General features: G+C 51.6%; 1 protein-coding gene across 1 annotated transcript; it reads left to right on the top strand.

Moving 5' to 3' along the window:
* Positions 1 to 329: 329 nt before the first annotated feature.
* Positions 330 to 27,667, top strand: EXOSC10 (exosome component 10). Its single transcript, XM_004596052.3, has 25 exons — positions 330 to 482; positions 2,479 to 2,615; positions 4,992 to 5,115; positions 5,852 to 5,956; positions 9,368 to 9,533; positions 9,689 to 9,803; positions 11,949 to 12,024; positions 12,198 to 12,308; positions 12,465 to 12,608; positions 14,717 to 14,907; positions 15,772 to 15,928; positions 16,084 to 16,232; positions 16,395 to 16,445; positions 17,055 to 17,166; positions 18,278 to 18,328; positions 18,461 to 18,539; positions 18,636 to 18,742; positions 21,889 to 21,984; positions 22,652 to 22,726; positions 23,644 to 23,728; positions 24,684 to 24,757; positions 25,485 to 25,665; positions 26,089 to 26,150; positions 26,574 to 26,650; positions 27,530 to 27,667. Exons 1-25 carry the CDS (start codon positions 381 to 383, stop codon positions 27,558 to 27,560), a joined length of 2,658 nt encoding a protein of 885 aa, XP_004596109.2. The 5' UTR covers positions 330 to 380; the 3' UTR covers positions 27,561 to 27,667.
* Positions 27,668 to 27,674: the final 7 nt, after the last annotated feature.

The following is a 27,674-nucleotide window of genomic DNA, read 5'->3' as shown; positions in this document are numbered from 1 at the left end:
TGCAGAAAGCATGGAGGCCGTGTCCAGTTCCCCTGCGGAGCGCAAGGCGAGCCTGAGGGTGAGTGGGGTCTCCCCGCACTTCAGTTTTGGGAATGATGTCCGTGAACGAGTAAGCTGCTAGGAACGAACCCCAAAAGAGACGAAGCAGGCGAAGGCACGTGGAACCCAAATTTGGGCAGAGTAGCACTGCAAGGGGTTCTGGGTCCGACCCCAGCTCACGGTAATTAGTAAGAGGCCTTTCCCAGGCGCCCCGATGCGACACGAGGGAGCTCCCGCCAGCACTACCGCCTCCGTCGGGAACACGGCCTCCGCACATGCGTCGTGCGCGCGCGTCACGTCGTCAGAGACACTCTCGCGAGAAGAGCCTCGCGGGTAGCAACATGGCGCCTCCCAGTCCCCGGGAGCCCAAGGTGCCGTCGGCTACCAGCGCGATTGAGGAGATGGTGCTGCCCGGCTTCCCGGATGCAGACAGCTTCGTGAAGGTGAGTGCGCGAGAGCTTAGGACCGCCGCTCGGCGCCGCACAGCCCGGGCATGGGTGCTCCGAGGGGGCCCGACGCCAACTCTCTGAGGAGACGCCCGGCTTCCTGGATTCGGTCCTGGCAGACGGTCCCGGGCTCGCGCCCTCGTCTCGGGCAGAGCCGCCGATCCCCGAGCCCGGGAAGGCTCCCGTGCCCGAGTCCGCTTCTCCCCAGGATCTGGGGTAGATGGCCCTGTTCCCCTCGAGGCGGCAGAGCGTTGGAAGGATCTCACTGGAGCACGAACGGGAAACCGGGTTCCAGCTCGGCCCAGCTCTCACCAAGACCTTACGTTGCAGTAACGCGTTCCCTAACCTCAGGTCCCGCTCCCTGTAGTCCTCATGCTGTTTGTTTTGGTCCTCGCTACTTCCTGCCCCGTGAGCTGCAGTCCTGACAGGTGGCCTGCGTGCTTTCAAGCTGCCTGTCCCCTGCCAGGACTGGATTTTCAATCTCTTTCTTCTTGTTTTTTCTCTTGCGAACTGTTTATTCACACAGTTCACGATAGTGTTGTTTTGGCTGTCGTGGGGGAGCGTCATCTATTTAGGACAGGTGTTTGTCACTGCAGCAGTTAGATGGGCTGCCTGGATGGCCCGGGTCCTATGTTACAGGCTACTAGGAGTCCTGGCACCACCACTGCCCATCCAGTTCTCTGCTCCTGCCTCCTGGGGCGCGGCAGCTGGTGGCTCGAGTGCTTGGGTCCCTGTCACCCATGTGTGAGACATGGGTGGACCCCGTTGGAGCCCCGATGGAGCCTGGCTGTGACCTCACCCAGCTCTGACTGTTGCAGGCATTTGGGGGAATACCTCTCTCTCCCTCTGTTGCTCTACCTTCCAAGGGAATGAAAACAAGTAAATGAACATGCAAACATTGAAAAAGATAGTGAAATAGAGAACCAGGGGCAGGTGCCAAGCCTAGCAGTTGAGATACTTGTTAGGTGGGCACATTAGGTAACTGGGTCCCCCACAAGTCCGAGCTCCTGAGTCCAGCCTCCAGCCAGTGCAGGGCTGGCCGCAGTGGTGACGGCTCAGGTAGCTGGGCTCCTCCCGTCGGCATGGGAGTCCTGGACCGGGTTTCTTACCGTTGAAGAGCGTTTGGGGAATGAACCCACAAGTGGGAATGCCATATGCTCCACCCCCTTCTCGAATTATGGTAATAACCTACTTGGCACCAACAACCATAAACACCATTCGGTTGTGGTACTACTCAACCTATATATTGTTTTCAGGTGCGTATCGAGATTTAAACAACAACAACAAAATGATAAACTCCTGTAGAAAGCTCGCCATGCTGCACCTGAGTGGTAATAGCAGTAGTACGTTAGTGCCAGGTACTGGGTCAGTGCTCACAACTCTGTGGCATAGTCGTGTTTTATTATGTCAGTTTACCAGCAGGACAAGGTCAGCATAAGTACCTTGCTCAAGATCACAGTCAGTAGCAGAACCAAGATTCAAACCCAGACTCTTGATCCTAGTTATAGTGACACATTTGTTCCTTTTGGCCTGTCTCCCAAGAATGTAAGCTTTGGGGTTGGCGTTGTGGCATAGCACGTTAAGCTGCCACCTGTGACACAGCCATCCCTTAGGAGCACCAGTTCACATCCCTGCTGCTCCACTTGCTGTCCAGCTCCCTGCTAATGCACCTGGGAAAGCAGTGAAAATGGCTCCTGTGCTTGGGCCTCTGTGCCTGGTCCCTGGCTTTGGCCTGGCCTGGTCCCAGCCACTACAGCCATCTGAAGAGAGAACCAGCAGGTAAAGGTTTGTCACTCCCTCCCTCTAACTGCCTGTCAAACAAGTAAGAGTGAACTTGGTTCTGTGTTCATTTTATTTTTGGGGTCTCAAATACAGCTTGGGTAAAGTTACGCTGAATGTCAGCTGGGTGCGTGGTTAGAGAAGATGCTTTGAAAACGATTTGCTGAGTGAATGGACATCCGTGCTTAACGGTGGTCTCTTCTGGGTTGGACAGTTTGCGCTCGCATCGGTGGTGGCCGTCACCAAGGCATCTGGGGGCCTCCCACAGTCCGGCGATGAGTACGACTTTTACCGAAGTTTTCCTGGCTTCCAGGCCTTCTGTGAGATGCAGGGAGACCGCTTACTTCAGTGGTACGTACTGTGTGCATGTTAACATAAGAAATGAAAGAGGGAGATATTGTTCAGAAAATTTTCTTTAACTATAGTTGTTTTGCTATAAAGAGATATAATAAGGCAATGGATTTTGCTTTGGGAGATATTACTTGGTAAATTTCTACTTTATTTATTTATTTTAAATTATTGAGTAGGGCTGGCATTATGGCAGAATGGATTAAGGTGCCGTTTTCTATTCTAGCATCCCGTATGGAGTGCTGGTTCAACTCCCAGCTGCTCTGCATTTTTTTTTTTTTTAAAGCAGATTTATAGAGAGAAGGAGAAACAGAAAGAAAGATCTGCCGTCTGCTGACTTACTATCTAAGCAGCCACAATGACGAGAGCTGAGCTGATCCACAGCCAGGAGCCAGGAGCTTCTGCTGGGTTTCCCATGCGGGTGCAGGTTCCCAAGGCTTTGATCATCCTCGACTGTTTTCCCAGGCCATCAGCAGGGAGCTGGATGGAAAGTGGAGCAGCCAGGACACGAACCAGCACCCATATGGGATCCTGGCGGATGAAGGCAAGGATTCAGCCACTAGGCTACTGTACCAGGCCCAGCTGCTATGCTTCTAATCTGGCTCCCTGCTGACATGTCTGGAAAGGCTAGAGAAGCCAGACCAAGTGCTGGGGCCCCTGCCACGCCTGTGGGAGACCAAGATGGAGTTCCAGGCTCTTGATTTCATCTTGACGCTTCCCTGGCCATTGAAGCCATTTGATAAGTGAACAATGAATGTAAGATCTGTATCTCTCTCTCTCTGTCACTCTGCCTTTCAAATAAATATTTTTTTGGAAAAAAAGATATATGCAGAATGTATATATAAGACTATACATATTCTTTTTTTCAGTTTAAATATTTATTACTTTACTTGAAAGAGTTATCAGTGAGAGAGATAGAAAACTTCCATCCACTGGTTCATACCCCAAATGGTAACAATGGCCAGAGCTGGGCTGATCCCATAAACACTAAATTTTTTTTTAAAGATTTATTTATTTTTATTGGAAAGTCAGATATACACAGAGAAGGAGGAGAGACAGAAAGATCTTCCATCTGCTGATTCACTGCCCAGGTGGCTGTAATGGTTGCAACTGAGCCAATCCAAAACCAGGAGCCAGGAGCCTCTACGCGGTCCCCCACGAGGGTGCAGGGTCCCAAGGTTTTGGGCCATCATCGATTGCTTTCCCAGGCCATAAGCAGGGAGCTAGATGGGAAGTGTGGCTTCTGGGACATGAACCGACGCCCATATGGGAATCCTGGCACCTGCAAGGTGAGGACTTTAGCCACTAGGCTACCATGCCGGGCCCAACACTAAATTTTTTTTTATTATTATTATTTTTTATTTATTCATTTTATTACAGCCAGATATACACAGAGGAGGAGAGACAGAGAGGAAGATCTTCTGTCCGATGATTCACTCCCCAAGTGAGCCGCAGCGGGCCGATGCACGCCAATCTGAAGCCGGGAACCCGGAACCTCTTCCGGGTCTCCCACGCAGGTGCAGTGTCCTAATGCATTGGGCCGTCCTCAACTGCTTTCCCAGGCCACAAGCAGGGAGCTGGATCAGGAATGGAGCAGCCGGGACTAGAACCTGTGCTCATAAGAGGTGCTGGTGCTATCGAGAGAGGATTGGTGGCTGTACCGCCACACTGGCCCCAAATACTTTCTAATGAACATATTGGGCAACATAAGAAGTAAAGGTTGATTTTTCCCGACAGAGTTAGAGAACTATTAAATTTATCAAGTAAAATAATTAATGCAGTATACATTATTTACATAGTGTCATGTTTTTAGAATTTAAAGAAGCTTTCAAGCAATTTCACCTACCTTTCAGTTAATAGCTGAGAGAAGTGAGTCTTAACAAGAATTAGTGAATTGCCCACAGCTACACATGTCACAGTATTTTTTTAAAGCCCGTTCTAAAGTATACATATTCTGCTAGTTTGATCAAAAAGTTAAGAATAATCTGATGTGTACCTGGCACCTAGTGGCTAAAATCCTCACCTTTCATGTTCCAGTTCATTTCCCAGATGCTCCACTTCCCATCCAGCTCCCTGCTTATGGCCTAGGAAAGCAGCCGAGGACGGCCCAATGCTTTGGGACCCTGCACCCGCGTAGGAGACCTGGAAGAGGCTTCGGCCTTCTGGATTTGGATAATTCCAGCTCTGGCTGTTGCGGCCACTTGGGGAGTGAGCCAGTGGATGGAAGATCTGTCTGTCTCTCCTTCTTTCTCTAAAATCTGCCTTTCCAATAAAAATAAATCAAATTTTTAAAAAAATACTAGACCAAGCCACTTGAGCATTCTCCTAGATTGTAAATAAATAGAAGTAAGCGGGCTAACTTTGTGTCCTTTCCCGCAGCATGAGTAGAATAATGCAGTACCATGGGTGTCGCAGCAACATCAAGGATCGGAGCAAAGTGACTGAGCTGGAAGATAAGTTTGACTTACTAGTCGATACCAATGATGTCATTCTGGAGAGAGTGGTGAGTTGCTCCTCTTGATTTCAAGGTAACTGACAAATGAAGAGACTTCTGTATTGTTAAAATAGAAGCAGCAGCTCTAGCACCATGGAAAATGCAAACAGAGTGTGACAGTCACCAGGTGCCATTCCCTGCTGATCCTGGGTGTGGTCTCTGAAGGAACAGCTATTTTCTTTTTTATTTTTTTTTTTTTTAAGATTTATTTATTTTTATTGCAAAGTCAGATATACAGAGAGGAGGAGAGACAGAGAGGAAGATTATCCGTCCGATGATTCACTCCCCAAGTGACTGCAATGGCCAATCTGAAACTGGGAGCCAGGAGCTCTTCCAGGTCTCCCATGCGGGTGCAGGGTCCAAGGCTTTGGGCCGTCCTCGGCTGCTTTCCCGGGCCACAAGCAGGGAGCTGGATGGGAAGCGGGGCAGCTGGGATTAGAACCGGCACCAATATGGGATCCCGGCGTGTTCAAGGCGAGGGCTCTAGCCACCGCTAGGCCATCACACCGGCCCCACAACTATTTTCTTTCAAATGTCCCTCCCTTTGAAAGTTCGTGTTTATTTACTTATTTTCATCTACTTTAAAAGACAGTGGAGAAAAGAGACAACACATGATAGTTTGATAAGCTTATTGAATAATCCATTCTGATGGATAATTCTGTTTCTTTAAATGGTTAGGGAGTAAACTGTATTATCCTTGGGAATAATTCATACCTTGTTGAATTCATGCCTTGTCTACTCTTAGGGAATTTTACTGGATGAAGCGTCAGGTGTGAATAAGAATCAGCAGCCTGTCCTTCCTGCTGGCCTGCAGGTCCCCAAAACCATCGTGTCCAGCTGGAACCGGAAGGTAAGGCCCCATTTCAGGATTACCTGAGGCTCTTCATGTCAGCTCTGCAGTTGGGCTTTTGCCCATTCATGTTTGTATTTCATTTTGTTTTGTTTTTGAACAGGCCAAATCTTTATAAATAATATCCAGTAGAGAGAAATGACAACTGCAATTCATCATCAAACACAGCACTTGAGGGTGGATGAGCAGGGCAACTAGAGGCCGGTTCCTCGGTGGTCGAGACCGTGGTGGGCATGAGTGGGCCTGGGTGTCCGCAGCACTGGCGGCAAGACAGCAGATGATGGGCACCAGCACACTGCATGTTTTCAAGCCAGATACTGAGGGGGCAGCTGTATTTGTATTTCTGTTCCAGTTACTGGCCATTGGACTGCCCCTGCCACTCAAGGTCTCATAAACACACACAACCCAGTTGTACCCTCTTTCTTTCCAAGATTTATTTTATTGTGAGGTGAAATTATAGAGAACAGGAGAAAGAGAATCTTCCATCTGCTGGTTTTCTTCCCAAATGGTCACAGCAGCCAGGGCTGGGCCAGGCCAAACGAGGGACTTCATTTGGGTTTTGCATGGGTTCAGGGGCCCAAGCTCTTGGGCCATCTTCCACTACTTTCCCAAGTGTATTTATAGGGAACAGGATTCTAAATGGAACAGCCAGGACTTGAACTGGCACCCAAATGTATGCCAACATTGATCAGTCCCTTTTTAAGATTTATTTTATTTATTTTATTATTATTTTTTTAATTTTTAGTATTATATACATAGTTGAAAGAGATTCATACCCATGTTGGTCTCTGATTCGGGTGGGGGAGGTCAAGGCATGGAGTAAAGTGGCTGAGACAAATGTTTCAGCTTTTTTTTGTTTTTGTTTTTTCTATATCTGCAGTAGGGGAAAGGGAGGGCACTGCTGCTTGCTGTCAAACTATATCTGCACCCAGGAATGGGGGACAGTCATTTGATGAGGCCTTAGAAGGTCCAGTGTGGAAAGAGTGTTCCAAATGTGTTTCTTTGAGTGGTTTTAATAGTTCTGAGACATTGTCGGCTTCATTGCACCAGGGTTGAGAAAATCTTTCCGATTAGCTGACCAGGTCCACGTTAGTACATCCACAGACCCAGACACTTACTGCAAAGCTTGGCCATGAGAGTGGTCCAACCTGTTCTGCTTTCTATCCTCTAACAAGAGAGTCGACATTCCCTGTCTGCCTAGCTGAGCTGACTGTCATGTCTTCTGTGGGCAAGTGAGCATGCTGTCCACTACACAGGTGTCAGCAACTGAGGAGGCCCAGTCCTAACACATGCACTGCACGTATCCTGTGATTTTTCCAGTGGTTTAAGTTCAGCAGTCTAACTGGGGAGTCCCCCAAGAAACCACTCCTGGGGTAACCTCCGACTTGACTCTTGTGTGCCTCAGCCACTGCAGGACAGGTTTGGTCTATCACCTGTACCAGCCAGTGCACATAACAGTGGGCGCAGCTGCCTCATCATTTCTGTCTCCAGCCCCATCACTGATGTGAATTGAGTGCTACAACCTAGCCCAGCCCAGCCCAGCCTGCCACAGCCTCCTGGTCTTCTTGCATACCAGCAGGTGCCAAGGCTTAGTCGGGGTAACTTTAAATAACCCCCAACAAGCCTGCCCCAGGACTGGCATGTGCTGCACCGTAGTATGGCAAGACCCGCATCCCATCTGGTTCTCATGGGTACTACATCCATGGGTGCTGCAACTTAGCTCAACCCATGACCTGTCCCAATTATGTGTGGATGGGTGCTACCACCATGGCCAGTGTAGCCCACCCCCAGCCCTGGTTCTCATGCTTACCAGCAGGAGTGTGTCCACACTTTCCTTACCAGGCCTGTTCCCCAGCCCCTTATCTTGCACCTGCCAGGGAGGTATGGCAGTCCAGCCTGACATGGCTCACACCCAGTCCCAGCACTTGCCAGCAGGTGTTGTAACCTAGCCCAGCCTGGCCTGCCCTCAGTCCCGACCCACAAGCCAGCTGACAGGTGCTGCAGCCTTGCCAAGATGTGTGCGCACCCAGTTCCAGCTCTCACATTCAGTGGGGAAGCAATGAGCCAGCAAAGGAGTTTCCCAAAACTCCCTTCCAGGCCTGCTTACAGTTCCAGGTCTTGCACACTCTGGCAAGACTAGTTGGGGTGGCAAGGGGTCAAATGGCCAGTTGTCGCTGGTGGATGAAACAGCCTAGCCCAGTCTGGCTTACCCCCAGCCCTCACGTGAACTGGCTGGTGTTGTGGTGCAACCAGACCTGTCCTATACCTTGTCATAACTCTTATTTGTGCCAGTGTGTGCCATGGACTGACCCTGCCCTGCACCAACTGCCCACAGCCCCAGCTGTTGCACTCTTCAGTGGGAGATACAGCCTAGCCTAGCAGGGGAGTTCCCCTAACAGTCCCACTCCCAGCCCCGGATCTCACATATGCCAGTAGATGTCACAGCCCTGCCTGGCACAGTCTGCCCTCAGTCCTAGCCTTTGTGTATGCCAGTGAGTACTACAGCCTGGCCCAGCCTTGCATGTTCTGCCCTCAGCCCTAGCCTTTGCATCTCCGGCGATTGTCAGGCAAATTCCACAGTCCAGCATGGCTCAGTTGGTCACTACTCCCAGCTGTCACGCAAACATCTGGGAGCTGTAGTCCTACAAAGGCAAACAAGCAAGTCCTGCACAGAATATGCTCCTTGATCCAGTTCTTGTGTTCTAGTGGGTCCTACATCCCAGCCTGACATGACCCATCCCCTACTCCAGCACTCATGGACAAGTACTACAGCCTAGCCCAGCCAGGCATGTTCTCCAGCCCCTGTTTTTGCATGCACCGGCAGGCAACGGGCAGTGATATGTAACGCAGCCCAGGTCTCCCACATGAATGGGTGCTTTGATCTGACCCAGACATGCCCTTCAGCTCCTCCTCTTTGCTAACTCATTTCAGCTCTCTTGCTTACCTGTGAATGCAATCGCTGGGTCTGTGGAACCCCCAGAAGTCATTCCTCCCCGTCAGATATGCTCCCAGCTGCTCCAGTGCAAACAGATGCACCCTCTCCCCTCCATCCCTGCCTGAGTGGCTAGGGTAACATGTCCCAGCCTTGCACTCCCAACCTTTCCCACATATCTTTAAAAAAAAAAATGGGCTACTGTGCTGGCACATGCTATAGTTAACACAGATTAGACATTAGCCAGACCCAGAGTGCCTGCCAGCTGTTGGCTGCTTTTCTCCCAGCTGTGTAGCACTTGTCTAGGTATAAGAGGTATAAGGCAACCTAGGCAGCTCGTTACAACTAAAGGGGTCCCCAAACATGCTTCTGTGAATGGTTTTTGCAATGTTTTACCTCCTTGGAACAAACCAATTGGAATGAAATTGTCCGGTCCATGACGTTGTGGGCTACAGAGTGTCTGCATGTGTTGATCCTAGGCAGCAGAGTATGGCAAAAAAGCAAAATCAGAGACTTTCAGGCTGCTTCACGCAAAAAATATTATCCGACCTCAGCTCAAGTTTCGAGAGAAGATCGACAATTCCAACACCCCGTTTCTCCCTAAAATTTTCATCAAGCCCAACGCCCAGAAACCTCTTCCACAGGGTAGGTAGCTCCAAGCTTTGCTGGGGTGTGGGGAAGGGGGGGGCCTTCCCCTGTGAGGAGGGTGGTGATGGAGCCGGACAGGGACTTCCTAGCCAGAAGGGAGTGAGGGTGTTTCCCTGCGGTGATGCTGTGTCTGTCACTGCTTGGGTCTCCAGCCCTCTCTAAGGAGAGGCGAGAGCGCCCGCAGGATCGTCCTGAGGACTTGGACGTCCCTCCTGCCCTGGCCGACTTCATCCATCAACAGAGAACCCAGCAGGTTGAGCAGGACATGTAAGTGTTTCTCCTGAGCTTTGTCTCGTGAGTGCTTGCTTTTTTGCTGCATCTTCCTTGTTTCCCCTTTGTAGACTGTGTACAAGATGGAAAGGAATCTGAGGAGTAGGTGGCTTTCACCTGACCTGCTTATGAGTTTGAATGCTAGCCACTCCTTTGTGCTCCTGGGCCCGCAGGCCAAGGGAACAGCTGCTCATAAGTCTGAGTGCTAGCAGCTCCCAAGTGCTCCTGGGCCCGCAGGCCAAGGGGACAGCTGCTCATAAGTCTGAGTGCTAGCAGCTCCCATGTGCTCCTGGGCCCGCAGGCCAAGGGGACAGCTGCTCTCAGTCCCATTTTACAGAAGGAGCACAATAGAGGTGCAGGTGCTCGCACAGTTAAGATGCAAGTGCCTGGGTCAAGTGGCAGGTGCATTCTGGACTCCAGGTGCCTGCTCGCACAGCCTTGGGAAGGCTTGAGTGCCTGGATCCCTGCTGCCCATGGGAAAGACCTGGGCTCAGCTCCGACAGTTAGGGAGTTAGTGGGGCTGCCAGGATTAGAACCGGCGCTCACATGGGTCCCGGTGTTTGCAAGGTGAAGACTTTAGCTGTTTGCCATGGTGCAGGGCTTTCAAATAACTTTTTTTCAAGATTTATTTATTATTTTTATTTCAAAGTCAGATATACAGAGAGGAGGAGAGACAGAAAGAAAGAAAGATCTTCCGTCCGATGATTAACTCTCCAAGGGACCACAACGGCCGGTGCTGTGCCTATCCGAAGCCAGGAGACAGAAACCTCCTCCAGGTCTCCCACGCAGGTGCAGGGTCCCAAATTTTGGGGCCGTCTTCGACTGCTTTCCCAGGCCACAAGCAGGGAGCTGGATGGGAAGTGGAGCAGCCAGGATTAAAACCGGCATGCATATGAGATCCCAACACGTTCAAGGCGAGGACTTTAGCCACCGATAGGCCACAGCGCTGGGCCCTGAAATAATTTTTTTCAATAAAAATTAAAAAACTGCCTGAGTATCCAGCTCTTCTGAAGAAATAATGTAGTTGACTGAACTTCAGTGTGAGCAAAGGGCCCATATTGTGGTATAGTGGGCTAAATCCTCAACTGTAGCACCAGTGTCCCGTATGCGGCCTGTTCTTTTTTTTTTTTTTTTAAAGATTTATTCATTTTATTACAGCCAGATATACACAGAGGAGGAGAGACAGAGAGGAAGATATTCTGTCCGATGATTCACTCCCCAAGTGAGCCGCAACGGGCCAATGCGCGCCGATCCGAAGCTGGGAACCTGGAACCTCTTCCGGGTCTCCCATGAGGGTGCAGGGTCCCAATGCATTGGGCCGTCCTCAACTGCTTTCCCAGGCCACAAGCAGGGAGCTGGATAGGAAGTGGAGCTGCCAGGGTTAGAACCGGTGCCCATATGGGATCCCGGGGCATTCAAGGTGAGGACTTTAGCCGCTAGGCCACGGTGCCGGGCCCATGGGGCCTGTTCTTGTCCTGACTGGTCCTCTGCCTGGGAAAGCAGTGCAAGATGACCCACACGCTTAGGCCCCTGCTACCCACATGGCACACCCAGATGGTCTCCTGGCTTCATCCTGATTCAGCTGTGGCCTTGGCAGCCATTCGGAAAGTAAAGCAGAAGGAAAATCTTTTTTTTTTTTCTTTAATGTGAACAGGTATCATCTGGTTTATTTGGTACACTTTATAAAGGGAAGGTATTTGCATTATGGTCTTATTCTCTTGCTTTTATAAATTGCATCAAAACCAGTTTTGTTTTGTTTTGTTTTGTTTTTGGAAAGGCAGATTTACAGGGAGAAGGAGAGACAGAGAGGAGAGATCTTCCATTTGCTGATTCACTCCTCAGGTGGCCACAATGACCCGAGCTGAGCCAATCCAGAGCCTGGATCAGAAGCTTCTTCTGGATCTCCCACGTGGGTGCAGGGTCCCAAGGCTTTGGGCCATCCTCTACTACTTTCCCAGGCCACAAGCAGGGAGCTGGATGGAAAGTGGGGCAGCTGGGATATGAACTAGAGCCCATGTGGGATCCTGGCAGATACAAGGCAAGGACTTTAGCCACTAGGCTACCATGATGGGCCCAAAGCCATTTTTCTTTTCGATCATGCCATTTATCAGTAAGGTTTTTCATTTTGGTTTATTTGTCCAGGTTTGCACATCCTTACCAGTATGAATTGGATCACTTTACTCCACCAGAGTCAGTGCTTCAAAAGCCACAACCCCAGGTTGGTGCCAGCCTTACTTAGGGACTGTCTTGGTAGCCCCGACAGAATCAGGTGTGACTTTCCTTAGTATAGACCGTGGGTCGCAGACATCTTGACCGTGTGATTGGCTTTGTGCTTGGGTGGGAAAGTTCCTCAGTACTCTTCCCTGTGTCTGCTGTGCTTTCCTGACCTAGATGTCCAGGCCGCTGGACGAGACCCCTTGCCAGTTCATAACCTCACTGGAGAAGCTTGTGGAGCTCAATGAAAAGCTCGCGAACTGTCAAGAGTTTGCTGTGGACTTAGAGGTATCTTGCAATGACCTTGAGAGGAATTTTTCTTTTTAGTTTTCTGAGTTCAGTAATCATTTCCACCCATGGTTTGCTAAGTGATGACTAATCCTGTAAGTTTGCTGTTCAGCGTGAAATGATTGTCTTTGCCAACTGTCCCTTTGTGTGTCCCAGCACCACTCTTACAGGAGCTTCCTGGGACTCACATGCCTGATGCAAATCTCCACACGGACGGAAGACTTCATCATCGACACCCTCGAGCTTCGGAGCGAAATGTACATTCTCAATGAGAGCCTCACTGACCCTGCCATTGTGAAGGTCAGCCAGCCTTGCCCAACCCATGCCTGGGATGCAGACTTCAAGAGGACTTTTTTGGGACTCAATGTGGTGGCCTAGTGGCTAAAGTCTTCACCTTGAACGCCCTGGGATCCCATATGGGCGCCGGTTCTAATCCTGGCAGCCCCACTGCCCATCCAGCTCCCTACTTGTGGCCTGGGAAAGTAGTCGAGGACGGCCCAAAGCCTTGGACCCTGCACCGGCATGGGAGGCCTGGAAGAAGATCCGGGCTCCTGGCTTCGGATTGGCTTAGCTCTGGTCATTGCAGTCACTTGGGGAGCGAATCATCAGACAGAAGATCTTCCTCTCTGTCTCTCCTCTCTGTATATGTGACTTTCCAAGCACGTGCGCCATCCTCTGCTGCTTTCCCAGGTGCATGAGCAGGAAGCTGGATCAGAATTGGAGCAACCAGACTTACATCGGTGCTCCTAGGAGGTGTGGTTGTCACAGGCAAGGAGGGCTTTGCCAAGTGTACCACCACACCAACACCTCAGTGACCTCCTTGGTTCTTTCAACCAGAAATTAGTAAAGCTGAGATAAATTCTGTCATTTTACTTATTTCCCAGTGTAGCACATACCAAAATGTTTTTGTTTCTGTTTGAACAGCTTGTTACCATACAAAATAAATAGGAAGTTATTGTGATGATTTCTGCAACAAGCTGAAGCCACCAAGGCTGTTTGGACTTAATTTGCTTGAAACTAATAGGACTGCCGTCTGTGTCATTGGCTGATAGCACTTTCATACTGTTAGGAATGTAGAAGACTAGGACCCAGATTATTTTTAAATGTTTTTTTAAAGATATATTTTATTTTTATTTGAAAGAATTAGAGACAGAGGAGTACAGAGACATGTATCTTTTATCTGCTGGTTCATTCCCCAATAAACACAACAGCCTGAGCTGGGCTGGGCTGAAGCCAAGAGCTTCCTTCAGGTCCGTAGTGTGGGAGTCAGGCGTCAAGGCTTGGGGCCATCCTCCACTGCCTTCCCAGGCCCTTAGCAGGGAGCTGGATAGAAAGTGATACCTCCAGGACTCACACTGGCACCCACACAGAATGCTGGCGCTGTAGGCAGAGGTTAAGCCTGCCCTTGGCCCCATGCCCAAATTAAAAGAAGCATTTAAGATGGGCATTTGGCAGTTGCTAAAATGCTGCTTAGGATGTCACGTCCCATATCAGAGTTCCTGTTTCCGAGTCCCAGCTCCACCTGAGTCGCAGCCGTGTGGCAGCCTATACCCTGGGAGGCAGCAAGAGTGCTTGGGTCGCTGCCACCCACACAGGACACCTTGACTGAACCTACAGCTTCTGGCTTTGGTCTAGCCCAGCCCAAGCTTTGAGGGCACACAGGGAGAGAACTAGTGCGTGGCAGATCTCTGTCCTGTCTCCTTTTCTCTCATTCTCTCTCTCCTTTTAAAGTGAATTTTAAAAATTATTTAGTTCATTTATTTGAAAGCAAGAATTATTGAGCAATGGAGTTTTTAGAGAATTAGGGAAAGACAGAAAAATAGATCTTCCCTCTCTGTTTTACTCCTCAAACGGCTGCTACAGCCAGGTTTGGGCCAGGCCAAACCCAGGAGCCATGAACTCCGTCCTGGTCTCCCACCCACATGGGTGGCAGGACTTCGTGGTCTCAGGAGAATTAGCAAGGAGCTAGAATGGAAACAGCAGCAGTGTGGGATGCCAGCATGATAACCAGCAGCTTAACCTACCTGCAACACTGGTGTCTCATGCAGGCACTGATGTGAGTCCTAGCTGCTGCACTTCTGATCCAGGTCCCTGCCCAAGTGCCCAGAAACATGGGCAGGGAAAGATGCCCTAACTGCTTGAGCCCCACACCCACAGCTGACATCAGCCTGGCCCAGCCCTGGCTGTCGGGACCATTTGGAGACTGTGTCAGCAGATGGGAAATCTCTGCTTCTCTCCTCCCTTCTCTCTCTGTAACTCTACCTTTCTTTAAAAATATACATATATTTTTAAAACTACACATTTTATTCTTCATGTTGGTGTCTGATTTCAATGTTCTGGTAACCTGAAGGAGCAGTGAATTTCAAGTCCAAAGTGTGCTGATCCCAGGACTCTGGTTTTGTTTTCAGGTCTTCCATGGTGCTGACTCAGACATAGAATGGCTCCAGAAAGACTTCGGGTTGTACGTGGTGAATATGTTTGACACTCACCAAGCAGCGCGCCTTCTGAACCTGGGCAGGCACTCCCTGGACCACCTGTTGAAACTGTACTGCAGCGTGGAATCGGACAAGCAGTACCAGCTGGCCGACTGGAGGATACGGTCAGTGCAGGCTTGCTGACATGTGTGGGTACGGAGGAGGCTGTCGTTGTTGGGTAACCTCAGCCGTGGAGACCTGTGTTCAGGTTGCACCTCTCTCATCCTGAGATGAACACTTCAGGCTTGTCTTCAGGTATTTTCAGCAGTGTGAAGGCAGCAGGACATTTCGGGGTGCTCATGTGGCCTCAGGTTGAGCCATTGTGGCATACGGTGCTTTCAGGGAACACGGAGGAAGGTGCACTGCCAGGATCTGGCTACCTGGAGGTCTCCCACGCGGGCTGGTTGTACACACGTGTGAGGGCATCCCCTTGGGACAAGACGAGGCCAAGGTGCTTTGTTGGCTGTCGTATCCGGTTGCAACTGGATTTTGCTGCATGTCGTGGCAGACTTGTTCTTGGCAGGCATGTTTGGATGGCTCACTGCCTCCTTTGTGCTCCGCAGTTCCACCTCCCATCGTTTGTGAATTCCGAGACAGACGTGTATTTGAACTAGCAAAGTCAAGTGTGATGAAAATTGAACAGTGTTGAAACCACTTCCTGTTATTAAGCACTTTACTCCTGCCAAGCACTGGGTGCCCCAGAGTTGTCATCCCATGCCTTCACAGCACCTGTGGGTCCTTGGGCCCATTTCCCTGGTGACACAAAAAGGCTCAGAAAAGTTAGGAAACTCGTCCAGGAACAGGCACGCAGAGCTGAGCTTCAAACCCAGCAATGCCCTCGTCTCTAACCACAGTGAAAGTACTGGCTCGTCTTAACAACAAGTGCCAGATGTGGTAATATTACCAACTTGAGTATTGGCTACGCAGGAGTCTTTGAGCTAATAAAGTCCTGGCAGACCGTGAACCCATGTTCTCTATTACCAACACAGTCCCTTGCCTGAGGAAATGCTCGCCTACGCCCGGAATGATACCCACTACCTGCTCTACATCTATGACCGAATGAGGCTGGAGCTGTGGGAGCGCGGCAACGAGCAGCCCGTGCAGCTGCAGGTGGTGTGGCAGCGGAGCAGGGACATCTGCCTCAAGGTATGGCTCAGCTGAGCATGCTGCCACCTGATGTTTCTGACTGGGTTGGGGCTCTGAGCTGCACCCTGCGAGTAGATGACAAGCAAGTGTTTGAAGTGCCTGGGCCTCGTCTTCATCTCTATTGATCCATTGATCTGTTCTATACCACTTTGCAGAAATTCATCAAGCCTATTTTCACCGATGAGTCCTACCTTGAGCTGTACAGGAAGCAAAAGAAACATCTCAACACGCAGCAGCTGACTGCCTTTCAGCTGCTGTTTGCCTGGAGGGACAAAACAGCTCGCCGGGAAGATGAAAGCTACGGGTAAGGGATCAGAGATTCTTTTACTGCCTCAACTGAGCAAGTCCCATAACAAGGAAATGACGGACTTTTTTGCCTTTGAAAGCCGCTTGCTTTCCTGTGCTGCAGCATTGACGAGAACATCTGGCGGAGTTTAACAGGACCCCGTGGTGTGTTTTATTGCAGATATGTACTGCCAAACCATATGATGCTCAAGATAGCTGAAGAATTGCCGAAGTGAGTCTGAACACCAGCCAGTGCACCGTGGCTTTCTCAGTAGACCCTGGGTCCTTCAAAGCAGGCTTGCTTGATTGCTGTGACCCACGGCTGCTTTGCTCAGGGAGATTGACTGTTGTAAGCCTGGCGGGTAGGGAGTGCGAGGAACCCAAAGCTGCTGCCCAGGGCTGCCGTGTAAGAACTGAAACTTCTGAACTGGAACAGCTTCAGTCACTAGGCCTACCTGAGCTCAGGGCAAGTCTGTGAGCCTGTGGCATCCACCTACCAGGGGAGAAGTCTCACGTTGTCTGCTCTTTTCTTTCTTGCCGATCAGAGCATCTCTTTTCTGATTTTAAACATTTGGTGGTGGTTGTGAAGAATTAACAAGAGTCAAAATTCACATATTTGAGAACTAGCGGAGCTGTGAGACTTGCCTCTTGTTTTTTCCTGGAATGCAAAAGTTGGCCTGTGAGAGCCTGGTGGTGTGGCAGAGCCCCCTGAAACAGGGCTGACCCAGGCCATGGGTGTGCTCTTCAGTCTGTGGTTAGCTGTGCAGAACTCCCTGGCTCGTCCCGAACGCCCGCTGGGACTGTGTCCCGGCTCTGACCCTGTGTGTTTGTTTGTCCTCAGGGAGCCCCAGGGCATCACAGCCTGCTGTAACCCAGTGCCGCCTCTTGTCCGGCAGCAGATCAACGAGATGCACCTTCTGATCCAGCAGGCTCGCGAGATGCCCCTGCTGAAGGTGAGATGCCAGCCCGCTGCCTGGCTGCTCCTGCTGGCAGCTTCCCCCCGTCTGTGCATGGGAGCTCGCTTCTGAACGATCCTAAGAAGGAATGGGTCTCAGAAATCTAGTGGGGTATCTCTTTGAATTTAGCTGTTTTCTCTTTGCAATAGTCTAGTGTTAAAACTCAACCACTTATTCTTCAGTCTTGTCTCTGCTGGCCCAATAATGAGTAACCTGCAATGGCTGCACCAAGTAACTGTGGTTCAGAAGTGCTTAATGTGACAGAATGAGCTGGAGGGGCCCTGCTTGTGACACTTGTTCTGAGAGGCTGGTGGGCAGTGCCCATGGGGAGAGTGAGCACCTAATGAGGTGTGCCCTTTCCAGGGTGAGGGGACAGGGTGCCCGAGGAGACGTTTGATGGGCCTTTGTAATGAGCTTAAGTGCCAGAGGAAGTCATTCGAGTGGCAGCTGGATTTGGGGTGATAGAGATGGTGTGAAGGACCTCTGAATTTAAAACCTGGGTGGAAGGAGGCAGAACCATGGACGGAAATGGGGATTGAGAAAGCTGAAGGAGAGGGTTTTCAGTTCAGACAAGCTTAGCTGGAAGCCGGCTGTGCAGCTCAAAGCACAGGTGTGGCATGCGTGTGTGTTCAGGGGTGCGTGTGTCTGCATGTAGCTCATGTCGTGTGTTAAAATAGATTTGCATCTTTTGATTTGCATTTTACTGGGGCAGTTTAACATATGCAACTCAGCAATACATGGTAAATCATATTTGTGATATTTTGAGAGATTGTTGACCTAGAAACATTCAAAATTGGCTTAAGTTGAAAAAGAAAAGAATCTGAGAATAAATGCCTTTATAGTGCTGGTGTTAACATTTCCTTCGTAGCTGAGCAAGCACTTTGTTCCAGTAGAGAAAGGAGCCCCAGCTGCTAGAGAAGGGTCTTTGTCAAGCTCTTTCGGGTCCCTCATGTTGAGCCATGTCACAATAGAGAGCTCTGCCTCATCGTTCCACTAGCAGCCTTAGGGTGCCAGGCACAGGGCAGGGTGAGGAGGTGAAAGGACCTCTCCGGGCCCTGTGCTGGGGGTGTGCATGTCAGCCCTGCTCATGCCTGTTTCTACTCCCTAGTCTGAAACCACGGCCGGAGTAAGGAAGAGCGGACCGCTGCCTGCTGCCGAGGTAGAGTTGCCCGTCCTCCCCCGTGAGGAAGGTGTCCGCGCCAGGTCACACAAACTCTGAGGGAGGCTGACCAGAAGCTCCTGGTGCACCTGCAGCTTTCACACCCCACCTGCTGGTTTCTCTTTGATGCAGACATTGGAGAATGTTCTGTTTGGACCTCATGACTGCTCCCATGCCCCTCCAGATGGCCAGCCGATCATCCCAACCAATGGTAACAGCGAGGCCCCGGACTCTCCCGAGGGACTGGGCCAGCTGCCTGGTGGGAAGCCCCCCCAGGCCTTGACCTTGATGACTTCCATGCCTCTAGGATCTGTGCCAGTTGAGAAAGAGGCAAGCCTCTTCCCCGACCAAACTGAAGAGACTTCCTTGGATACCAAATGCCTCATCGCCGCTGCTGTCATCACATTATTCAGTGTGAGTAGTGTGGCAGCGTCACTGAGGTGATGTGGACTTGGGGCCTGACGGGATTTTCCAGCAGGGTGTCTGGCCGGAGGGTTGCGTGCACTTTTGAAACTAATAAAAAAGTAAAACCCAGCCTGAGGGAGGAAGGGGTGGAGACCTGCACCCACGCTCTGGGGGAGTGGGCTGTGGGAGGCGACTGGAGGACCCTCAGGAGCTCCATGTGTGAAGCAAAGAAAACTGGAGGCCTTGGGACTGACCAGTGCCTGGCAGGGGAAGGGCACGGACTGAGCCAGTGGCAGCAGCCTGTCAGGACACAGCCACAGCAGGGCAGAGTGAGCGCTTGCTGACGAGTTGGCGAGCGGGTGCTGCGGGCGCCTTCCTGCTGATCTCTGCCCCCTCTCTCCATGGCCTGGTGACAAGGAAGACACTCTGGAAGCTTCGGTGCTGTGGCTCGCAGACAGCGAAGACACCGAGCACCCTCGGGTGGGCAGATTCGTGTTTCCTGTCCCTGACAGACATGGGACAAGGGAGAGGCTGTGGTCGCAACTGCCATTCTGCAGATCCCCGGGATTGGCCTGGGCTGGACCATGCTTCTGGAACACGTGTGTGACTGTGACAGCCTGCTTGCCTGGGCTTTGGGGTCTACCAGCAGTTGGAACTTGAGGTTCTTCACAGAAGACCAGAGTGCCTTTGTAGGCTAGAATGGTTGAACACTGAAATAAACAGATGAAGGAATACACAGAGAAAGCTGAACACTGCAAGCAGCCAATCAGAGAGAAAAAAATGCGTAGTTTTCAGAACTGAGAGAGGCAGGAGTCCTCTGGGCCTTGCATAGAAAAGGTGGCAAGCACAGCCGGTGCTCAGACAGAGCCCGGAGAAGCAGGTGGGACACGTCACGGACTCAGGCTCCGGCCATTCCCTGCGCCAGAGGCAGGCCCGAGCCCAGGAAGCCCAAGAGGCACCTGCAGGAAACCTTTCCTGGGACTTGACTCTCTTCTTTATTTTTAAAAATTAGCTATTGTTTTTTAAAAAAGATTTCTTTATTTATCTGAAGGGCAGAGTTAAGAGAGAGAAAGAAAGCTCTGTCCACTGTTTCAGTCAGCAGATGGCCACGGTGATTGAGTCTGGGCCAGGCCAAAGCCAGAAAGAGCCTGGCACTCCATTTGAGTCTCCCTCGTGAGTGACGGGCTCACTGCACTGCACTCCCAGGTGCGTGAGCAGGACGCTGGATCTGAAGTGAAGCAGCAAGGACTTGGTCACTCATACAGGACGCCAACGTTGCAGACAGCGGCTCAACCCTCTGCAACACTAGCTCCAGCTTTTGTCTTTTATAAAAACTTTCTTTTCACTCAACTTGAAAGGCAGAGAGAGAGATCTTCCATGTGCCAGTTCACTCCTAGCATGCCCACCACAGGCAAGCCTGACTGAAGCCAGCCAAGAATTCCATTCCAGTCTCCCGCGTGGGTGGCAAGGATTTAAGGACTGGAACCTTCCCCAGCTACCACATTGTGAATTAGCAGGAAACTAGCTTAGCTGTGCACAGTACCTGGCCCTCACAGTACCTGGGCAGGCACTCCAGGACAGTCTGAGGATCTCAGGTAGCGCTCTTAGCTGCTGTACCAAATGTCTGCCCCTTTTTTCTTTTTTTCTCTTTCTTTTTTTTTTTTTTAAGATTTATTATTTTTTTTTTTTATTACAAAGTCAGATATACAGAGAGGAGGAGAGACAGAGAGGAAAATCTTCCGTCCGATGATTCACTCCCCAAGTGACTGCAATGGCCGGTGCTGTGCTGATCCGAAGCCAGGAGCCAGGAACCTCTCTCCGGGTCTCCCACGCAGGTGCAGGGTCCAAAGGCTTTGGGCCGTCCTCGACTGCTTTCCCAGGCCACCAGCAAGGAGCTGGATGGGAAGTGGAGCTGCCGGGATTAGAACCGGCACGCATATGAGATCCCGACACGTTCAAGGCAAGAACTTTAGCCGCTAGGCCATGGCGCCAGGCCCTGCCCCTTTTTTCTTTAGCTTGAGTTTGGATCGACTCTTATTTCAAGAAATCATGAGAAAGAAGTCGAGGCGTCATGAGGTGCAGGGTGATTTGTCTGAACATGTCAGCATAAGCTTGAGGCTGCCTTCAGCTGTGCTTTTCCCGTACTGTGTAGCAGGGGCATGTACTACGAATTAAACAACATGACTCCACTGTTTATATGCCTCCAGGTGGGAGCAGCAGACTGTTGCACAATTTATTGCCCCTCATTAAGATTTATAGTCAGGTAAGACTGTCAGATGTTGGTTAAGCCCTCAAGCTCTAGGGCCAGCCGGACCTACACCCAGAACTCGTTCTGTCTGTACTGCTGGAAGACTCTAGGAGGTTCTCCTTGCCAAGCCACAGTGTCCTCTCTGAGGCAGTGAGAGAGATGTCATGTACAAGAGTGCCTCAAGATATCTGTGGAAAGGTTGAATTAAAAGATGTTTATTTTGGTGCAAAATAATTTTGAGATTAGCTGCACATTAACATAAGGCCAAGCACTCCGTGATGGTGCCTCAGACTTCATGTACAGTGTGGTCCTGTCAGATTGTCATCCAGGGGTGGCACAGTTGTCAGAATTCGTGCAAGTGCACTCCAGATGTTCATACAGGGACAGGTTTACCTGCCCCCCACCCCCAAATATTTCCCTGTCCTCAGGTGATGATGTGCTTGTACGTAGTAGGTCATAGGGACATAAGAGTTCACTGATTCAGCAAATACTGTGTGCTGTTGCAGGCCCAGTGCCTTACAACAAGATGAGCTTAAGAAAAATTAACCTATTTTATTTATTTGAAAGAGTGACAGAGAAACACGGATCTACTATCAACTGTTCACTCTCCAGATGGCTGGAACAGGCCAGACTAGACGCCTGGACCTCCCCGTCTGGGTCTCCCACATGGATGGCAGAGGCCCACTTATTTGAGCCATCTTCTTGCCCAGGCATATTAGCAAGCCTCTGGGGGCAAGGGTGGAGCAGCAGGGATTTGAACCAGCACTCCTATGTGGGATGCTGGTGTCTGAACACAACTCCAAACCCTAGCCATTGGTCATTAATGTTAGTCTTACTCTCCTACTTGCCTCCTAATGTCACAAAATTAGCATGGTTTCAAGAGGTCGTTTTTGGTCTGTCCCTACAGGAACCTAGTGCTGAAGAAAATGGGAAGGGTCCATTAACCATCGCTCAGAAAAAAGCCCAGAACATCATGGAGTCCTTTGAAAACCCGTTTAGGATGGTAAGCCAAGGTTTGTGCTCAGGGATGATGGTAGAAGCAGAGATCTCTGCACCAGTAGGTGCCTTTCAACCTGGGGAACCAGTTGCCTGCAGAGAGAGGAAGCCTGTGGGGACTGCGTGTGTGTCCGCAGTCCAGGTCAGGGCCCTGGGCTGGGGCTTCTAAAGATCCGTTTATTGGCACAGGTGTTGTGATGCAATGAGTCAAGCTGCTGCCTGCAGCACTAGGGTCCCCTGTCCCAGCTCTTCCACTTCTTCAACTCCCTGCTGATGCACCTGGAAAAAAAACAAAGAAACATGCCCTAAGTACTTCAGCCCCTGACAACAAATATTTGTTTATTCACTTGAAAGGCAGAGTGACAGAGAAAGATTTTCCATGTACCAGTTCACTCTCCAAACGACTGCAACAGCCAGGCCAATGCTAGGCTGAAGCCAGGAGGCAGGGACCTTAATCTGTCACCTTCCCAGATGCATTAGCAGGGAGCAGGAGCAGAATAGCCAGGATGTAAACTGGCACCCCAGGATACAATGCCAGCTAAACAGGTGGTGCTGGAACCTGTTGCCCTACAACACCAGTCCCTGAGCCGAGTCCTTCCGAGTGAACATCCCAGTGCCTCTGGCTGTGGGTCTAGACTCTGCTCAGAGGTTTCCGTGGTTCTTCACTTCTCCAGTTCCTTCCTGTGCGGGAGCACCGGGCTCACGTCTCTCAGGCAGCCAAGCTGGATCCATCATCGAAGATCTATGAAGTAAGTCAATTGGGCACGTTTTCTGAAATGTGTGCTAAGAAAAGGAGACTTGGTGACAGGTTCAGGTTTCTGTTTTAGACATGCCCGTAGATGGAAGCCTGCTTCTCTAGAGCCCTGGACGGTGAACAGGGACGCTCTCTACTTTCCAGGGAGACCAGGTCATCAGTAATTCTCTACTGCATTGGCAAAACCCAAGAAGCAATTCAGTGTTCTTGCTTTCTAGTTGGGGTTTAGCTTGCATGTGGTAGAACACACAGTGATACGTTTCATAGCTGTTGTGTTAAAGGCCCCAGAAGGCGATGGCTTACAGTTTCTCAGGTCTACCTGTTTAGTGTCACCAGCATTATACATTACCGTAAGAGCAGCCTGCCCCGACCCTGTGATTGTCAGTGAATGCCCGCTCCCCTGCAGGGAAGGACCCACACTCAGGGTGCCCGCAGCTGTGGCTCTATGCCCGCAGCCTGACAAGGGTTCACCTGTTGCTTTTACAAGTGGGAAGTCAGGTAGAGGTTTAGTCCTTCCCCCACTGGCTGTGCCACCGGACATACTTGATCGTGCTTATCTCAAGTCAGCTGGATGTGCTGTATCTGCAGATACACAGCAGCCCTGCAGAAGTCCTGCCTCAAGCCCCAGCTCCGCCTTACTTACCGGACCCCCTGGACAGCAAGCGGCTTGGCCTCCCCATGCCCACTTCCCCGGTGGCATGAGAGGTGTTGTCCCCAAGGGGAGAGAGGGAGATGATGGCTGCAAAAGCCAGTTATACTATGTCCTACTTATAAAGTTTTTATGAATGAAGCCACTATGAAGGTTTGATTTCCGTGTCATTCACAGCATCCCTGCATCACCTCATTTTTTAAAAGACAGTCTTAGGTGTCTGCATTATGGAGCTTTTGTTATTATATTTGTTTTCATTACAGATTAGCAATCGTTGGAAGCTGGTGAGCCAGGTACAGGTACAGAAAGACTCTCAAACTGCCAAGAAGAAGGCAGCTGAGCAAACAGGTAGCACTGCCTTCCTCGTTCCGTCGTTGTTTGTGAAAGAACAGCTGGGCACGTTGGTCTGTTCATTCAGTCATTCCCCAGCAGGGAGCACGACAGAGCCAGCCCTGCCCTGGGAGCTCACCTCTACCAGTACACATGACTAGGTCAACCACAGAGGGACCAGCATAGTGCCTGGGCTGCTGAGGGGGCAGGTCCTTGCTGGCAAAGGTCTGGGAAGATGGCCTCACACCAGGGTGCTCACCGGAAACCGCAGCAGTCAAGGCAGTGTTGAGACTAGTGACAGAGTAAGCCCTCAGACCTGGAGTGGAGACCTTGCTGGACCTGCTCTAGGGGGAGCCAGGGGGCCCGTGGGGCTACCAGCAGGGGAGAGATGGGAAACGGAGATGGAGGAGAGCAGTGGGCTGGGTTTAAATGCAATACCTTTTAGTCCACGTGTGCTGGGAATCCTTGGGGGCCCTGAGTGGGGGAAGGGCAGGAATCACTCCTGCCTCTGTGCGTGGAGAGCAGATTGCAGGCAAAGGGTGGGAGCCCAGAGAGGAGATGGGCCAGTGCTGCAGGTGGCTGTGTGACAACACAGGAGCTGGTGGGCTTGTCAGAGCCCTGAGCTGACCCACAGGACAGCCGACAGTGTGTGGTGATGAGTCAGATGTCATGGGGAGAGGGGAGAAGCTGGTCAGGGTGAAGTTGCCACCAAGGCAGGAGGAGGCAGAAAGGGCTGGTAATGGAAGGAAGGAACCTTTGATCCTTGACATTGTTGGTTGCCGACCCTATTAAGCTTCCTCCAAGGTCCGATGGGCATAGATGTGCCATACTGGTTCTGGGGCGAGCATAGCATTATACTGGATGGGGCTGTCAAGTGAGCCATGCCCAGGCTGAGCTTTGGGAGGGGGAGCAGCTGTGCTGACTGCTGGGGGCGGGGCAGCCCTGCAGTTCCACTGACACACCTCTCTTGCAGCTGCCCGGGAAGTGGCCCCAGAGGAGAGCAGAGGCCCGGCAGTGCAGGCGATGCCCGTGCGGCAGCAGGCAGCGGTAGGTGCTGATGTTGCCCTGGTCCCGGGCAGAATTCCCCTCGGGTGCACTAAGAGGTCTGACCTGTGTGCCCCACCCCGTGCCACCGCCTTCCCAGCTCTCCTGGGCTGGTCACCGCTGGGGCTGCCATGGGTCCCTCAGATCACGAATGTTGAGAGTCCCCTGAGACAGTTTTCCCCCACATTGAGGTGCATGTGCCAGCCACCTGGACCTGAGCCCTGCTGTACATCCCCACCCAGCCTGGGGCACTGGGAGACCTCTCTTCATCCTCGCCTGTCCAAAATGTCCTTGTGTCATGGTCCCAGCTGGCACCACCTGTCAGTGCTTGTCCTCTTCCCCAGCCTGCTCAGACTCCAGCCCCATGTCCCTTCCCACCGCTGGCACACAGGTAGCCATGTTCCTAGCTAACGCAAGTTGAGCACCCATATTGGAACAAAGGAACATTCTAGAAAATCCAAAACTTTTTGGAGTACTGATGGTGGTACTCCAAGTGGAAAATTCCACACCATGAAACTGTGTCATGCACAAACACTCAAAATGTTTGCGATGCAACTATAAATGAACTTGTGTTAATGCTTGGGTACCTTCCCCAAGATGGATTATACACACCTGCATATACAGGTGTGCCACAGTGCAGAATACGGACATCTGGTCCCAAGGGGTGCTCAGCGTGTCCGCGCAGCCCCTGTACTTCATGCTTCTTCCCCTGGGTATGTTCCATGTGCAGCTAGAAAACGCCGCCAGGAAGAGAGAACGATCAGCAAGTGACACCAAGACCACAGAACAAAAGCAAGAAAAGAAGAGACTCAAAACTTCCCAGAAGCTGAAGGCCACAGAACCCTCGGTACCCTCAGAGAAAGAGTTCACCCCTTATGACTACAGCCAGTCTGACTTCAAGGCTTTTGCCGGTGAGAACAGAACCGGGGCCCTGTGGGAGGGGGAGCATGGGTGAGGAAAGCCCCGGGCCAACCTGGGAGTCAGAGCAGCCCGGGCTGCCATGGGGACACGGGCTGAGACCAGACACAAGCTGCACATTCTGGCCCTTCAGCCTGAGCAAGTCCATCTACTTTGAAGGGGCAGCCAATAGCCCCCAGCTCCAGTGGAGGAGGCAGAACAGCATCATCTCCCTAAAGGTCCTCAAGGCTGGACGCTGCCTGGGAGCCCAGGCCCTCCGGTGGCCACATGTGGCCCCAGGTGGAGCTACATGGGGAGAAAGGACCAGCACCTGGATCGCCCACTGCCAGCATCCCGAGAACACATCTGTGGGGGGCTGTCCGCCTTGCCCACTGATAGTCATTCTGACCACTGGTCTCTCCTCTCTTACCCTTCAGGAAACAGCAAACCCAAGCCTTCCTCGCAGTTTGATCCAAATAAGCAGAGCTCATCAGGCAAGGTAAGAATGCCTGCTGCAGAGCTGCGGGCACCCAGGGCATGGCTTCCACCACTCCCCCTGCTTACCACCCCAGAAACCGCCGCCCTCTTCCTGGGGATAGATGGGACCCACCGATTGTCCTAGTAGCTTTTTAAAAAGTCTGTAAAAGCTGGTGTATGGCTTTCACGGGCCATACTTGCTGCTTTGGAACTCCAGCCACAGGCCAGAGGTGTTCCCTTGGTGTGGCACCAGGCTGCAGGTGTGTAGGGGAAGGTGGGGTGGCTCTCCTGGTCCTGGCAGAGCTCATCCGGACAGTTCTGCCCTTTAGAGGGACAGGCACATACAGCCCAGGAAGCCAGAGCCGCCTGTGGAGCCGAGGCCCATGCCTGGCTGGCTGCCACAGCCATGCCTTCCCAGCTAGCCAAGTGCTCCTTACCTCTACAGAAAAGCATCGCAGCCAAAAAGCTCAAGCAGGCCGTGGGAAACAAAAGCATGTCCTTTGCAACCGGGAAGTCTGACAGGTACGTGGCAGCAGCGGGGCCCAGGGAGCCTGGTGGGAAAGTACTCCCCAGCCCCGCCATCCCCAAGCTCAGAGCACCTCTCCTGGCTGCAGCCCTGCCTGTCACTCAGCACGAGGGGAGAGAGAAGGGGAAGTGGTTTGCTCCAGGCCACCTGTCCCATGGCCTGTCACTGCCCCCGGGGCCCCCACACCTCCATCACTCTGTTTCCTGTTTTCCATTCCCCAGAAGCACTGAAGAACAGTCTCCTAGGCCAGCCTGTTTCTCAGGAATGAGGAAAAAAATAAGTGAATGTGGGTTGTAATTCAGGAATGTTTAGTGAAAAGCACGAAATCCTAAGATTTGGGGCCGACTCTGAGGCCCTACAAAGGGGCTCTGCATGCTGCAGGCCGGGTCCATTTCGCTAATGTCTGCGCTGCCGGGCTCTGTGGCTCTTGAGCGAACCCTTTCCCTCAGCTGTGCGCAGCTAACGCTGTGTCAGACACATTATCCCTTAGCTGCGGGGTGTTAGCTTTACCATGCTGGGCACGCCCATCGAGTCCCTCACTGTGCCACACTGGGCACACCCATGGAGTCCCTCACTGTGGGGTGCTAGGCTGGGCACATCCATGGAGTCCCTCACTGTGGGGTGCTAGGCTGGGCACACCCATGGAGTCCCTCACTGTGGGGTGCTAGGCTGGGCACACCCATGGAGTCCCTCACTGTGGGGTGCTAGGCTGGGCACACCCATGGAGTCCCTCACTGTGGGGTGCTAGGCTGGGCACACCCATGGAGTCCCTCACTGTGGGGTGCTGGGCTGCGCCACGCTGGGCACACCTGCTGCACAGGTTCCGCGCAGTGGGCAGCAGCAGGAGTGATTCTTGTGTCCCTCTGTCTCTGCAGAGGCTTCAGGCACAACTGGCCAAAGAGATAATGCCGGAAGAGACCCCCGGGCACCTGCGGCGGCCAAGCACCAGGTGGTGCTGCTGATTTTGTACAGATACATTTTTTAAATATTAAAACTGGTTCTTAGTGAGAAAAGCTGGTC

Source organism: Ochotona princeps, chromosome 2, assembly GCF_030435755.1.
Source record: "Ochotona princeps isolate mOchPri1 chromosome 2, mOchPri1.hap1, whole genome shotgun sequence".
In the NCBI taxonomy this organism is placed as follows: Eukaryota; Metazoa; Chordata; class Mammalia; order Lagomorpha; family Ochotonidae; genus Ochotona; species Ochotona princeps.
This window is presented reverse-complemented; position numbering and strand designations above follow the sequence as displayed.